General features: G+C 50.8%; 2 protein-coding genes across 5 annotated transcripts in view; one reads left to right on the top strand and one right to left on the bottom strand.

The window, feature by feature from the left end:
* Window positions 1-302: 302 nt before the first annotated feature.
* On the bottom strand, window positions 303-5,743 carry YBEY (ybeY metalloendoribonuclease). 3 transcript variants are annotated; one of them, XM_032630319.1, is made up of 5 exons: window positions 5,608-5,743; window positions 5,044-5,274; window positions 3,908-4,036; window positions 2,607-2,675; window positions 303-1,336 (listed from the first exon to the last, which is right to left on the bottom strand). In XM_032630319.1, the coding sequence occupies exons 2-5, from the start codon at window positions 5,251-5,253 to the stop codon at window positions 1,250-1,252; spliced, it is 495 nt and encodes a 164-aa protein (XP_032486210.1). In that variant the 5' UTR covers window positions 5,254-5,274; window positions 5,608-5,743; the 3' UTR covers window positions 303-1,249. The 3 variants fall into 3 exon arrangements, with proteins under 3 accessions (XP_032486210.1, XP_032486209.1, XP_032486211.1); XM_032630318.1 differs by lacking the exon at window positions 5,608-5,743 and adding an exon at window positions 5,396-5,414; XM_032630320.1 differs by lacking the exons at window positions 2,607-2,675; window positions 5,608-5,743 and adding an exon at window positions 5,396-5,491.
* MCM3AP (minichromosome maintenance complex component 3 associated protein) overlaps window positions 5,469-13,948 on the top strand; it is a 43,772-nt gene continuing 35,292 nt past the window's right edge. Inside the window, exons 1-6 of one of the 2 annotated variants that reach the window (XM_032630313.1) lie at window positions 5,469-5,766; window positions 6,612-7,939; window positions 8,185-8,408; window positions 10,541-10,619; window positions 10,842-10,983; window positions 12,057-12,247. In XM_032630313.1, the coding sequence (XP_032486204.1) occupies window positions 6,718-7,939; window positions 8,185-8,408; window positions 10,541-10,619; window positions 10,842-10,983; window positions 12,057-12,247 (1,858 nt within the window). In that variant the 5' untranslated portion in view covers window positions 5,469-5,766; window positions 6,612-6,717. The remainder of the gene's footprint in view (window positions 5,767-6,611; window positions 7,940-8,184; window positions 8,409-10,540; window positions 10,620-10,841; window positions 10,984-12,056; window positions 12,248-13,948) is intronic. The other variant, XM_032630314.1, reaches the window with a different exon arrangement.

Here is a 13,948-nt window from a genome sequence, read left to right as displayed (position 1 = left end):
TCAGGCCCCGCCCCAACCTCAGGGAGGGGAGAGGGGCTGGAGGCTGAGCCAATCAGCAGAGGCCAGCGATTTAAGCCCCGCCACCCTAACAGAGCTTCCACAAAACCCCTAGAAGATGGGGCTGGTGAACACATCTGGGGGGTGCACCCCAGCTCCACGGGGACATAAGCCCCCAGATGTCCTTGGAGGGTCTGTGGCACCGTGGTCAGTGTTTGGAGGCCCCGGGTTGGCTCGGCGCCCGCCCCTTCCAGATCTGCTCCCACCCGTGATGCCCGAAGCTTGTGCACAGCTCTGGATAAAGCTCTGGGGTAAACTCCTGGGTTTATTTTCATATTCACACGGCAGGACATACTGACAGGAGGGAGGCTTTCCTACAGGAGGATGGGACGTGGCAGTCGGGGCTCTGCCACGCCGGGGCCACGGCAAAGGACTCGAGCACAGTCTGTGAGCAACTGCCTGACCGCGACCGATGGGTAGGGGTGGGTGACGGCAGGAGGCGTGCTGAGGGTGCCCTGCGGGGGGTAGGCCTGGCCCTGCGGCCACCTCGAGGGTCAGCCTTGTCCCTCACCTTGCAGAGGCACCGAGCAAAGGCTCCAGGCCCCAGTGCTCCTGAGAACTGGATGGGACCGAATCCAGCAGGATTGCAACGGGAAGTGGGGGCAGGCCCACCTGGGCTGCTTGATTTGTCCTGAAGGGATGCAGATGTGGGAGATGCCTCTTTGTCAAAGGCAGAGCCGCAGGGAGGAGGTGGCCAACACGCCCCACCTCTGCATCCTGAGCACTTGGAACTATTTTATTTACAACACTGAAAATAACACACCTACTGTGTCCTGAACAAAGAAATGAGTGGAAATTTCTCTCGCGTTTTTTGTTTTTGTTTTTTGTGGTACATGGGCCTCTCACTGCTGTGGCCTCTCTCGTTGCGGAGCACAGGCTCCAGACGCGCAGGCCCAGCGGCCATGGCTCACGGGCCCAGCCGCTCCGCGGCATGTGGGATCCTCCCAGACCGGGGCACGAACCCGCGTCCCCTGCATCAGCAGGCGGACTCTCAACCACTGCGCCACCAGGGAAGCCCTTCTCTCGTGTTTTAAGAGGCAAATTCCACTCGTGGAATTCAGCGCCTGCTAGGGCTGGCACTTGTGCAGCCCCACAGGACAGCAGTGCCCAGCAGGGACCTCTGCGCGGGGAGCCCTGATCCCTGGGGCCCGGGGGGGGGTATCCACTTTCCCTCCACACGGTGGCACTTCGGTCAGAAGAGGTCCCTGCTCAGGGGCTGAAGCCTGGTCCCTGTGTGCTTGCTCAGCTCCTCAAGAACCTGCCTCTCCTTCTGGTACATCTGAAAGAAAGGGGCAGAAACAGGTCCAGATTGGCCCAGAGGCCTGGCCTCCTCGGGCCCTGGGGTTCCCTCCCCGAGGCCCGGGGCCTTCCACACAGCCCAAGGCAGGCCACGGTCCCAGTGCACAGGGAGCACCGCCGTGCTGCCCGGTGGTGTGTGAACCCTGCAGCCAGCAGGCGGCTGGGAACAGGTGCTGGGGCGGTGGTCTGTGCATGAAGAAGAGCGCCTGCCTGGGTCGCAGGAGAAGGGGCCAGACTGGGTGGCCCGGCCCTGAAAGCACGGGAGCAGGGGTGAGGACGGCCCCCCGGGGAAAGGGCAGGCCGGTGGGAAGCGCGCTGGAGGCTTTCCTGAGATGCTGCCTGCGTGTGGGAAGCAGTGGGGCTGCGCAGGGGAGCCAGGCGGCCACAGCAGGGCTGGGCGGGGGCGTGGGGGGGAGCCAGGGTGTGGCCCGTGTGGACCCAGCAGCCTAGGAAGGCCGGGGAGAGGCCCACTGCCCGGAGACTCCCTCGTTAAGGAAAAAATGCTTTTCTTCTATGCTGTTCAGGGAACCCATGTGATTACGAATGTAATTCGAGTTAATAAAACACAATACGGTGTATCTACCAACACAGACCTTCACAGACAGAGTAAACACTGGCAGCCTTCCAGGAAACAGAACTTTACCTAACAGGTCTGGATCAGACACCCGCACGCTCTAAGTCCAGTTTCCACTGACAAATACCATCACACTGTCTCTTGTAAAGGTTTTTTAACTTGAAGCCATTTGAATTTTTTTTTTTTTTTTTTTTTTTTTTTGGCGGTACCCGGGCCTCTCACTGTCGTGGCCTCTCCCGTTGTGGAGCACAGGCTCCGGACGCGCAGGCTCAGCGGCCATGGCTTACGGGCCCAGCCGCTCTGCGGCATGTGGGATCTTCCCGGACCGGGGCACGAACCCGTGTCCCCTGCATCGGCAGGCGGACTCTCAACCACTGCACCACCTGGGAAGCCCAGCCATTTGAATTTTATAGAATTTATGGAATGTAGCGTCTCTCCTCAGACCTTTCTTTCAACAGTGAATAAACAATGCAGTTAACAGCATTTAGAGCGTCCAATATTTAAGACAAACACTGTCATTTTTATAAAGCAGGCATTGTAAGTTCCTTATTTCACTGCGCTTCTCCATTTGGTTTTCATACTTGACTGCAAGGGGCAGGTGGTGCAGCCCCGGCTCCTGGGGCCTCGGGCTGCAATGCCCCCCGTGTGTGTGCTGGGGACAGGGGATGGCTCCTACCTTCTGCCACTCGGCCTCCGTGCTGTGTGTGAAGCCCAGCAGGTGACAGAGCCCGTGGGTGGCAGTCACCTGTCAGAACAATTAAGAAGCTGCCTCAGGGGGCGGTCAGGACCAAGCCATGAGCCAGGGAGGAGGGGCAGGAAGTCAGGGAGAGCTCAGTGGATGCCTGGTGGGAGGTTAGGAAGCTTCCTCCGGGCCCAGGCAGGGCTGTGGGCAGGTGGTGAGGTCACAGGGGTGGGGTCTGGGGAGCGGCAGTAGGCCTGGCCCGTGGCAGGATGTGGAGATCAGGACCTCCTCTGGGGTGGGGAAGGGGCAGACGGGTGGGTAGCTGTGGAGACACGGAGGACCAGGGCAGGGGAAGGGGGAAGGTACCCCAGGCTGTTAGAAGGTGCCAACGTGCACCGGGGCACCAGCTGGGAGGACAGTGGCTTGGCCTGGCCCTGTGCCGGGGGATGAGGGCCCTAGGAGTGTGGGCTGGCCCTCCGCTGGGGGCAAGAGAATCCTCAGGAGGTGTGGGGGAGTGGAAGAGGTCCACAACTGCCCCCCAGCCCAGAGCCCCCAGGGGTGCACAGCTGCTGGCCACAGAGATCCCAGAGCTGAGACCTGTGCTGACTAGTCCTGTCTATGCTGCAGTTGCCCCAACTCCCAGGGAGAAGGCACACCCTCCTCCTGGCAGCACCCTGACTCCTGAGCACAGGGCGTCTTGCTGGGAAGCTCTAAGCTCTGCTTCAAGCCTCGGAAGCACTAGGCTCCCCAAAGGTGATAATTCAGGGTGTGGCTGTTCGGCCAAAGGAAAACACCTCAATCGAATCCACAGGAACGTTAAAACACAACTCAATCACACGCCACTTTCCAGAACACTCCCACCGCCCTTCGTGGCATCAAGCTGAGGAGACAGACCTGAAGGTCCTGGAGGCCAGAATCCTGCCTGCTTTGGAAGGTTTGGTAAGAAGCTCACGCAGCAGGTCCGAGCTGGCTCAGCACAGCCTGCTGACCTCCAGAGGTGAAGCTAAGAACAAAGCCGCTTTTGGGGCTCCCCCTTCAGTTATCCACGTAGATGTGCCCTGTCCTCTCCCCTCACCCAGCAGTGCCATGGGGCACGCAGACCCCACGGCCCAGGCTCTCCTCTCTGAGGGATGGTGAGAGGGCGCTGCCCCTGCCTGTGGGTCTCCCCCAGTAACCTCTGTCCTACATGAGGACGATGGTGTGTATGCCCGTGTCGCCTCCACCTCTTCTCATGGCCTGGATGGAGGACATCAGCCTTTGCTTTGCCAATCAGGATCTGTCATTTCAGCACTTACAGTCAGGACGTCATAGTAATCTTCATTCTCTTTGCAGTGCTGGAAGATATACTCCACTCCCAGGAAGATGTCTCCTAAATTATAGTCGTCTGGAAACTCAGGCTGCGGAATGTCCCCTGCTTTCAGGTTCTGAAAATGAGGAAACACACATTTGGAGAACTCGACCTCACAACACTAACCGACCACAGGCCTACAGATTTCACCCCGCAAGACCCTGTGCCGCTAGTTCCAGGCAGACAAGTTGCCTTGTGTTGAACTGTGGCAGAGACACTGCACACGACTGACTGAAGATGTTCCCACCCTGTCGAATGAACCTTCCGTTTCTTTCATTCTTCCTAAGGCACAACCACCCAGCTCCCTAACTTCTATGGAGCTAAATCACCACATCGACACAAGCTTACGTTTCTGTTTTTTCCAGTTGTTGTTTTGTCCTAAACAAATGATCTTTCTCATTTTCCCACATAAAGACCATAAAGACCAGTCCATTCAGTTGGGGCCTGTTCACACGAAGCCAGTCACCTATGGCTTGATATTTAGGGTGTCAGTATTTTTACTTCCTATCAGGAAGGATGATAAGTAGATACTTTAATACATTTTTATGTTACACATTGAACATTTTATTTTCTTCCCATTTATTTCCTTAGGTGTGACACTAGTGGATTAAACAGTAATCAAGATTTACTTCAAGAAATCTGCCAGATTGCCTTCCGAAAGGGCTGCCTCAATTTATGCTGTTACGAACAGTGTGGGGAGCCTCGGATGGATCATTCACATAACATAGGTAGTGACCTGACAGATATCACGGCTTTGTTTAAAATAGTCACCCAATTCTGTCCTTTTATTCTCAGAGTTATTTAAAAGTTTTCCATCTATACATATGCATTATTGAGTCACACTTAAAACCGCAGAAGCACTTTCTCTTTAATTCACTGATACAGAACGTGGGGTCGGGGGGGCAGTCACCTCCCCTCCTCCAGCGGTAGGATCTGATCAATAGGGGATGGTCACACGGTACTCTCTCATTTTGTGTGTATTTGAAATTTTTCAAAGTAAAACTTAAAATCGTGTCTGTGCTATAATTAACAGGGATTTACAGAGGAAGGTAGGCCAGACAGGAACAGGAAAACAGCTTTTACCTCGTAAAATGGAAAGGAAAGCACATCTGTTGGGGTATTTTTGTCTCTGTAAATTCTATTAATCTGCTGAATCTTTCTGTTGTCGACACAGACGACCCCCAGGTCGAACCTCTGCACCCCCAGGGCTCTCCGCACCGCCTGCACCTTCTCGCGGAGCCGCGCCCGCCTCAGGGGCACCGCCCGCTGCAGGTTCCTCACAACCAAGCTCATCGCGGCCGGAGCCACTGCGCCCTAGAAAAGGCAGACGAATCAGAAAGCCATCCTAAATTCTGTAGAAACACCCGCGCGCACACACTCAATTCATCTTGTTTGGTGGAATTCGTTGAAAAACGTCATGGAATGTGCCTTTCACCATAAGGAAGCCATAACACGGAAGGACGTGTACACGCCGTGGAGTCAGGCGCGCCAGACAGACGTCAACAGCCACTAGGAAACCGGGGCAGCGGGGAGGAAGGGCCCAACGGTGAAGGAGTGCACAGTGGGGGCGGGGCGGAGAGCGCCCCGTCGGCTCCGGGCCGCCCGCGGGGAACGCCCGCCGCCCCTCTTTGGGGAGGAGGAACTTACCGGGCGGAAGCCGGTGGGCCCGGGCCTGGACGCCGCGTACCAGAAGCTCCGCAGCCGCCGCCCGGCCAGAAGGCGGAATCCGAGCGCGTCGGGGCCCAGGCGCGGGACGGACCGGAAGTGGGGCCGCGTAGCTTTCTGCTCGCTGCGCGCAGTGAAACGGTGAGTCTCTGTCTGTCGCGGTCCTTGCGGGCGGCTCCAGCCCGGCGCCAAGGGGCCGTGGGACGGCGGGCGGCGGCGTCCCTGAGCCGGACGTTGAGCGCGGCGCGGGGCCCGGGCGGGCGGAGGTCTCCCCCTGTGCCGCCGCCGCATCCGTGTCGCTGACGGAGTGGGGGGGGCCAGGGGCGCCGGGAGGGCACTGGGGGCGCGGGGGGGAACACAGCGGGTGCGGGGCCACTCACCGCGCCGCCCGAGGTTTGGCTTGCGCTGCACCGGTGCCCCTGTCCCTCGGCGGTCTGGGGTGGGGCAGCCTCTCTGCGTGAGCACTCATGTTCTTCAAGCCAGCTCCTGGGGGTAATCGCCCGCGTGTAAAAACGCAAATTATTTCTTTGTCTGGAAAGAGTATTTGGTGCTCTGGTTACTCGGAGAAAAATTAGACGGGAGGAAACACTGAAACACTAATGTTTTAACAGTGTTGCATTCTAATTCTCTGGCTGTCGAGATTGAAAGACGTCAGAAACCTCCTGTCTTTAAGTTGAAAAGAGTAACGGCATGTATTTTCATATTGTTATTTGAGGTTTTACCGTGAATTTACCGATTCAGTAAAATGTTTTGAATTTTTGTTTTTAGTTTTAGACGCTCATGCTTTAAAGCTCCGTAACAAAGTAATTTATTTGTACCAACTTCTGCCCCGCGCTCGAAACCAAACCAAAACAAAACAACCCCACCAGTTGGCTCTCAGAAAATAAGAATACTTAGCCCTTTGCTTTACCTGACATGTGATTAAATTTCTTTTCTTAGTCTTCCAGCACTGCATAGCTGTGATGGTCTGAAATTTTGTCTTTCAGCGTATTGTGAAGATGAGGGGGGGGGCTCCCTAGCTGAACAGATCGTTTGAGGAAGGGGACTACTTTTCTGCGCATATTTATTACCTTCCAGTAATTGGATCAGAAGATGAATCCAGCTAATCCTTTCAGTGGGCAGCAGCCTAGTGCTTTTCCACCATCTTCTAGTGGTTCCATAGGGACATTTCAAGCTAAGCCACCATTTCGGTTTGGTCAGCCCTCTCTTTTTGGACAAAACAATACATTATCCGGGAAGAGCCCAGGATTTTCACAGGTGTCCAGCTTTCCAGCATCTTCTGGACAAAGTCCTCCTTCTTCAGTGCAAACATTAGGATTCTCCCAAACCTCAAATGTTGGACTCTTTTCTGGACTTGAACACATTCCGGCCTTTGTAGCTACCTCTGGGTCTTCAAGTTCATCTGTGCCTGGAAACCCAGGATTTAGTTTTAAATCACCCAACCTTGGAGCATTCCCAAGTACTTCTACTTTTGGACCAGAGACTGGAGAAGTAGCAAGCTCTGGTTTTGGGAAAACAGAATTTAGCTTTAAACCTCTGGAGAATTCAATGTTCAGACCAATATTGGGGGCTGAATCCGAGCCAGCGAAAACTCAGAACCAAATTACTTCCGGACTTTTTACATTTTCCCACCCAGTCAGTAGTGGACATGGGGGACTGGCCCCATTTTGTTTTTCTCAGGTGACAAGTAGTTCAGCCACCAATTCAAATTTTACCTTTTCAAAACCAGGTAATAATAATTCTTCATCATCTGCCTTTACTTCTGCTTTGTCAAGTCAGACTGTGGAGGAAGAGAAGAGAGGCCCAAAAGCACTGTTTGGAAGTTCTAATAGTGGCTTTACTAGCTTCCCCATATCTTCTTCAGGGTCCTTGGGTGAACCCTTCCCAGTTAGCAAAACAGGTGTCAGACAAGGATGTGAAGAAGCTGTTTCCCAAATGGAGCCACTTCCCAGCCTCATGAAAGGACTGAAAAGGAAGGAGGACCAGGACCGGTCCCCAAGGAGGCACGGTCATGATGCAGCAGAAGATTTGGACCCTCTGCTGAGGGGCGATCATCCTCCAGATAAACGACCCGTCCGCTTGAATCGACCCCGGGGAGGTACTTTGTTCGGTCGGACAATACAGGATGTCTTCAAAAGCAATAAAGAAGTAGGTCGTCTGGGCAACAAGGAATCTAAAAAGGAAACTGGCTGTGCCGAGTCTGGGGAAAATGACCACTTGGCCATCCCAGGAGGCAGTCAGTCTGTCCTGGCACCTTCCCGGCTTCCAGGTGTGAATAAAGAGGAAGAAACTGAAAGTAGAGATAAAAAAGAAGGTGCGTTCTAAAAATGTACAAAGTACTGTAAATTCTGCTGGCAAGTTCTTGGTAAATTTCCCTGGATGTTAGTTTGAATTTTGTAGTAAACCCCCTGTAAACATTAGGGATCCTAACATACCATAGGATCTCAGAGCAGGTCTTACATCCATGAAAATTTCCTTTGCTCTTACCTGCTTGATGCCTCCTATTGTTTGAAAACATTGCATCTGATACATTTCTGTCCCCGTTCTGTGATCCCCTAGATTCTCTAAGAGGAACTCCTGGCTGTCAGAGTAAAAGAAGTGAGAGCACAGACAGTCTTGGGGGCTTGTCTCCTGCTGAAGTCACAGCGATCCAGTGCAAGAACATCCCTGACTCTCTCAATGACAGAACCACTCTGGAGAAGCACTTTGGCAAAATTGCTAAAGTGCAGCGCATCTATACCAGGCGCAGCAAAAAGCTTGCAGTGGTGTATTTTTTTGATCATGTGAGTACTCCGACAAAGTTAAAGTGAACTTTGTCACTTTAAAACCTGTTTTTTAAAATCTATCAGTTTATTTGCTTGCTAGAATTTAGAAAAGTACTCTAATGTCTTGACTTAGAGAGACTGGAATAGCACTATCTATTTCATAAGTTAGAGTCATTTGGGAGAAGCTTGCAGTCCCCACTGAGTGCGGTGTTCTGAAATGCTGGGCGAATGATTCCCGCGAGGTCACGTGGGAGTGTCCCTGTAACCACATAGCACTTTTTCAGGCTTGAGTTTTCTTGTTTTGTTTTTGATTTTATGTAGTTATAGTACATGATCACTGTAAACGTTCAGAGCAATGCAGGAAAGGTAAAATCTTCTTGTAATCCCATCCTCCAGGGAGAACTGCTGTTAATCGCTTATATACCTTGACTTTAAATCTGTGTATGTGCACGTATGCGTGTAACACATTGGTTGCAGGGTGCACACGTACATGAGCTGCTCACACTATGTAGCTTTATATATCTTGTTATTTTTTCTGAATATTCTTGTGGGGAATAATTATGTTCTATAGAAATTTACAAAGCATGTTTTCATACTTTTTTGAATGATAGAAGTATTTATTACCTGTCAACATAGGGAAAAAACCCAGAAAGTCCTATGGCAGGGGGCACAAAATCACCCATAGTTCTATCCTCTAAGATATCAACTATGAAGATCATGGTAGACGTCTTTGTAAATACATAGTCACGTTGTTTTTACGCAGATGGGGTCACAACCACATATACCGTTTGGTAACCTCTTCACGTGGTAATCTTTAGTAGCTTCTGAAATCCATGAACAGTGTAGCTGAGGATGGGGTTGTTAAGTGCTACATGGCATTCTATCCTGTTTACCTACTTGGCTAACTTTCTGTTTGTGGACATTTTTGTGCATATGTTTCTGAATATATCCTTTGTTTAAATTCCTGAGAGTGGAAGTTCTGTGCCAAAAAAATGTGCAGTTTTAGGGGGTTGCCATTTATTCCCTTCTGTTGATTTTTTTTTCTCAATTTAGCAGCATTAATTACGTTCCCAGTGTTATACAGCCATTACATTGTCTAGTTCCAGAACGTTTTCATCCTCTGAAACAGAAACTCTGTAACCATTAAGCAGTAACTCCCCATTCCTTCCTTCTCCCAGCCCCTGGTGACCTCTCAGCTACTTTCTAGCTCTATGAATTTGCCTGTTCTAGATACTTCAGATAAGTGGAATCATGCAATATTTGTCCTTTTGTGTCTGGCTTATTTCACTTAGCATAATGTCTTCAAGGTTCATTCACATGGCTGTATTTCATTCTTTTCTTCCATTGTATGCTACCACATTTCATCTGTCCACGGACGTGGGTTGTTTCCATCTTTTGTGTATTGCGAATACTGCCTCCATGAATATGGTGTGCAAATATCTCTTCAAGACCCTGCTTTCAATTCTGTTGGGTATATACTTAGGAGTGGAATTGCTGGGTCGTACAGCAATCCTCATTTTTTTAAAGTTATTTTCTAGCTATTGCAATGTGCTTTTTCTTCCAGCTGAACCCTAAAAAAATACGTAAAAAATAAAATATATAAATACATTGTCATTGTAAGCGGTTCATTGATAATGGAAAGTTGAGGTCCTTCATCACCCCCATCTCTCCCGTTAGAGCAAGCACCAGTATCTAGCGTGGTGAGTGTTTTCCTAAACATTTTCATAGGTACATCTATAGGTATACTAACATATAGTTGGTTTTGTGTATGTACATTTTATGGTAAATTGTCCCCCGTGGGTGTCGTTCTGCAGCTTCCTTTTGGGTTTAAGTGGCTTGGCTGTCTTTCTGTTCCTGTATAGCAAGTCAGCTGGTGAGGCTTATCTCACCAAATGCCAGTGAGGCCAAGTTTATGGGTTCTGTCATAGTAAAGTGATGAATTTCGAAAAGGAGAAGGGCAAATACATGCTTGCGAGACAGGCAAGGTAGGTGAGGGCTTGGCTGCCGGGCTGAAGGCAGATGGTGTGTCAGAACATGTGGCTGGCAGAGATGTAGCTCCACTGCATAGAATTCTGCTAATTGCATTTGAGACCTTCATTTCCTTTGGCCTCCTGATGTCCTCGTACTTTGTGTTGTGGACTGTTTTCCAGGCATCTGCAGCCCTGGCTAGGAAGAAGGGGAAAGGTTTGCATAAGGATATGGCCATCTTCTGGCACAAGAAAAAAACAAGTGAGTTTTCAGTTGATCTTTGCACAGTCTCTGCTGCTTTGTGTGCAAGGCCTTCGCGCTTTGAGTGGGGTGGGGGTGGGGTGGGGCTGCCTTGTAGTATTTCCTTGGGATCCTTTGTAACATCCTGTCACAATTACAATATTACTTTTTCAAGAAAAAGTAAAGTCCAGTGTCGAGTGACTTGTGATATCATAAACTCTGTTGTGACTCTTGTGTCCTCAGGTCCCAACAAGAAACCCTTTTCCCTCAAGGAGAAGCAGCCAGGTGACGGTGAAGCTGGCCCGGGCACCGAGGACACACCCTTTCAGCACTCCCCTCTTGGCAAGCCCGTGGCCAGGGCTGCAGCCGGCAGCCTGAATAAAAGGTGCGGCTGGTCCTTCCGAATGGCTGTTTTACAGGGCAAGTGGGTTCTGTGACTTCTACTGTCACTAAACAGGAGGGATTTCATAGCCATCATGACAGCATGAAAGGCAAGCGGGTGATATGCTGGCACCTAAGTAGGGGCTGAAGGGTGGGAAGAGGGCCTGCGGAAGGGGAAGAGGGAGGAGGCCCTGGAAAGGCCCGGGCGCCTCACCTCCCTCAGTCCCACAGCCCAGGCAGTCGCTGTCGTCAGCCCGTCTGACGTATACGTGTATAGGTGATCACTTTTCCCCTTAAAACGTCTAATTGGCTGTAAACCACGTGTTCCTAATAATCGCTTCTAGCAATTGTTATAGCTGTGCAGCCGTGTGCAGCTCTCAGGCCAGGTCTGGCACTCGGTGTGCACTTCAGAGACCTCCCCGTGTGTGTGGAATCTCTGTTCCCGAAGGCTCCTCCCTCCCTCCCTCCCCTTGGCTCCTGGCCTCAGACTCCCGTGTGACCTCACCTTCCTTTCACATCAGGCCTGCTTCTGTTCAATCCTTCTTCACATATTTTGGTCAATGCATAGTTTCCCTCACGATTTGCAGTCACCAGTTTAGTTGCGGATTTGCTTTTGTTTTCTCCTTTCCTTACATCTTCTTTGACATTCAAGTTCATGGAATGTTGAAAGCCAGCTAGAACATGGGGAAGCTGAGAGAGAACGCCCGGTTCTTTTTAGTACATCCTTCTACTGAAGGGGAGCTGTGTATGAAAACGTGTAGGCATGGTATTTTCTCATGGCGTTAAAACGTTCTTTTATTCCACTGTTAGTTTCATTTCTTTGAGATAGAAGTCTACAGATAATTCATTTCAGCTGTTTAAATGGGCGCATCTCACTTTTGAAGAACACGAATTACGCGCAGTATGAGTAATGCCTTCACGTCATCGCCAGTGTCGTCAAGGCGGCCTCTCTTCAGCGCTGGCCTTCCCAGCTGTAGAGGAGCAGGGTATCTTGGAGGATAAGGGAAGTGTTCGGATGTGGAAATGACCCGAATGCCTGATGGACACACAGCTCTTAGCATGTCATCTTCCTTGTAGCTCTCCAGTGAAGAAGCCGAGTCTTCTGAAGCCCCCTCAGTTTGAGGGAGACCCATTTGACGAGGGCTCCGAGGGCTCCGAGGGTCTTGGGCTGTGTGTGTCCTCTCTCAGTGCCCTGATAGGTACTGTGGCTGAGACATCCGAGGAGAAGTACCGCCTGCTCGACCAGAGGGACAGAGTCATGCGGCAAGGTACGGGGCTGCGACTCGGCTGAGGCGGTCTTCTCGGGAGCCATGAGGGAAGGGGTGACTTCCGTCTGTGGGCTCCACTGCCGTTGAGTCTGCACGTATGATCTTTGTTGCTTTCTAGTCTCCTGAGGCCGTGAATGTAGACATGGAGGTAGTGCAGATGTGTTTGTAATGTAATTTTGTTTTTGGAAGAAAGGCAACAAACCATTGATCCACGCTAGATTAAATAATTTAAAAGGGCAGTTTTTAGATATTGAGAAAGCACACATTAAAAAAATAAAAACTTCCTATTTAACAGAAATCACCACAAATAAAACTACACAAATAAAAGATGTCAATCCAGGGGAAAAATCTGTAGCTCATCACAGACAAAGGGCTGATTTCCCAGGTACTGAAGTCCTGTAGAGTCAGTATGAAAAAGAGCAAATCCAGTAGAAAGACGAGTAAGGTCTGAGAGGTTCAGAAAAGGAAGTGTCAAGAGCTCTTGGGACTTCCCTGGTGGTCCAGTGGTTAGGACTCGCTGCTTTCACTGCTGAGGGCCTGGGTTCAGTCCCCGGTCGGGGAACTAAGATCCCGCAAGCTGCTCGGCGTGGCCGAAAAAAAGAGAGTTGGCTCTTAAACATGGAAAATAGAAATGGGAAGATGCAGATGCCCTTGTCCCGTCACACAGCATCGAGAGATTGAGAGATGCAAACCACACCCGCTAGGGCGGCATCTCCCCATCGGGCCCCAGTGCTGCATCCTTGGGCAGGCTGCTCCCGGGGAGACAAGTTGGCAGTGTCTTCAGGCTTGGGGACACTCACGCCTTTGACCCAGAATTCCACTTCCAGGAGTGCGTCCCACAAACTACCCCACCACGTGTGTACGATCCACTCACAAGGTTGTTTGTGATGACAGAGATTGGAAACTGTCCATACAGTGGGATTCTAAACAGCCTGAAAGAAGACTGGGGTTTCTTTATGGAAAAGTGACCAGTATTTATTGTGAAGTGGAAAAAGCAAGGCGTGGGAAATGTCTACCAGTTGTGTACAGAAAAGGGGGAAGTGTGTGTATGTCCGTATATACGTAAGCGTACTTGTTTATGTGTGTGTAAAAGTCATGGAGGTGAGAAAGGATCGCTCACGCTGATGGTCAGGATGGGAGCAAGGCAGGGGGGCGTCCCATCTTGGACATTGTTGCACCTTTGGAATGTTGAACCACGCAAATGTATTTAAAACCTACTCAAAAAGCAAGTGTCCTGTTGACACTGAGCAATATGTGCAGTGACCCCAAATAAAACAGCACATGTACCTTCTTTGCAAAGTTTTTTCAAAAGTAAGTTTACCCTGTAGGATTCTCCTCTCTGGAGAAGCTGTAATGGAATAATCACAGTGTCTCCTTAACACGGTAATAAAACCTGCCATTGTACGTTATGTCATTAACATGTGATTTTTGTATTGCAAAAAAAAATTATTACTAGATATTGGACTTTTTAAAAATAAAAATAAGAGGGCTTCCCTGGGGGCGCAGTGGTTGAGAGTCCGCCTGCTGATGCAGGGGACACGGGTTCGTGCCCCAGTCTGGGAAGATCCCACGTGCCGCGGAGCGGCTGGGCCCGTGAGCCTATGGCCGCTGAGCCTGCGCGTCTGGAGCCTGTGCTCCGCAACGGGAGAGGCCACAACAGTGAGAGGCCCGCGTACCGCAAAATAAATAAATAAAGTAAAA

The sequence above is a fragment of the Phocoena sinus genome, chromosome 4, assembly GCF_008692025.1.
Source record: "Phocoena sinus isolate mPhoSin1 chromosome 4, mPhoSin1.pri, whole genome shotgun sequence".
NCBI classification, from domain to species: domain Eukaryota; kingdom Metazoa; phylum Chordata; class Mammalia; order Artiodactyla; family Phocoenidae; genus Phocoena; species Phocoena sinus.
Note: the sequence above shows the minus strand (reverse complement) of the source record. Positions and strands in the feature narration are given on the sequence as shown.

Coding starts and splice junctions, on each gene's coding strand:
- YBEY (XM_032630318.1), bottom strand. Junction 4,037..5,043: donor TTTCCTTTCCATTTTACGAG/GTAAAAGCTGTT, acceptor CCTCATTTTCAG/AACCTGAAAGCAGGGGACAT. Junction 1,337..2,606: donor CGGAGGCCGAGTGGCAGAAG/GTAGGAGCCATC, acceptor CCTTTCTTTCAG/ATGTACCAGAAGGAGAGGCA.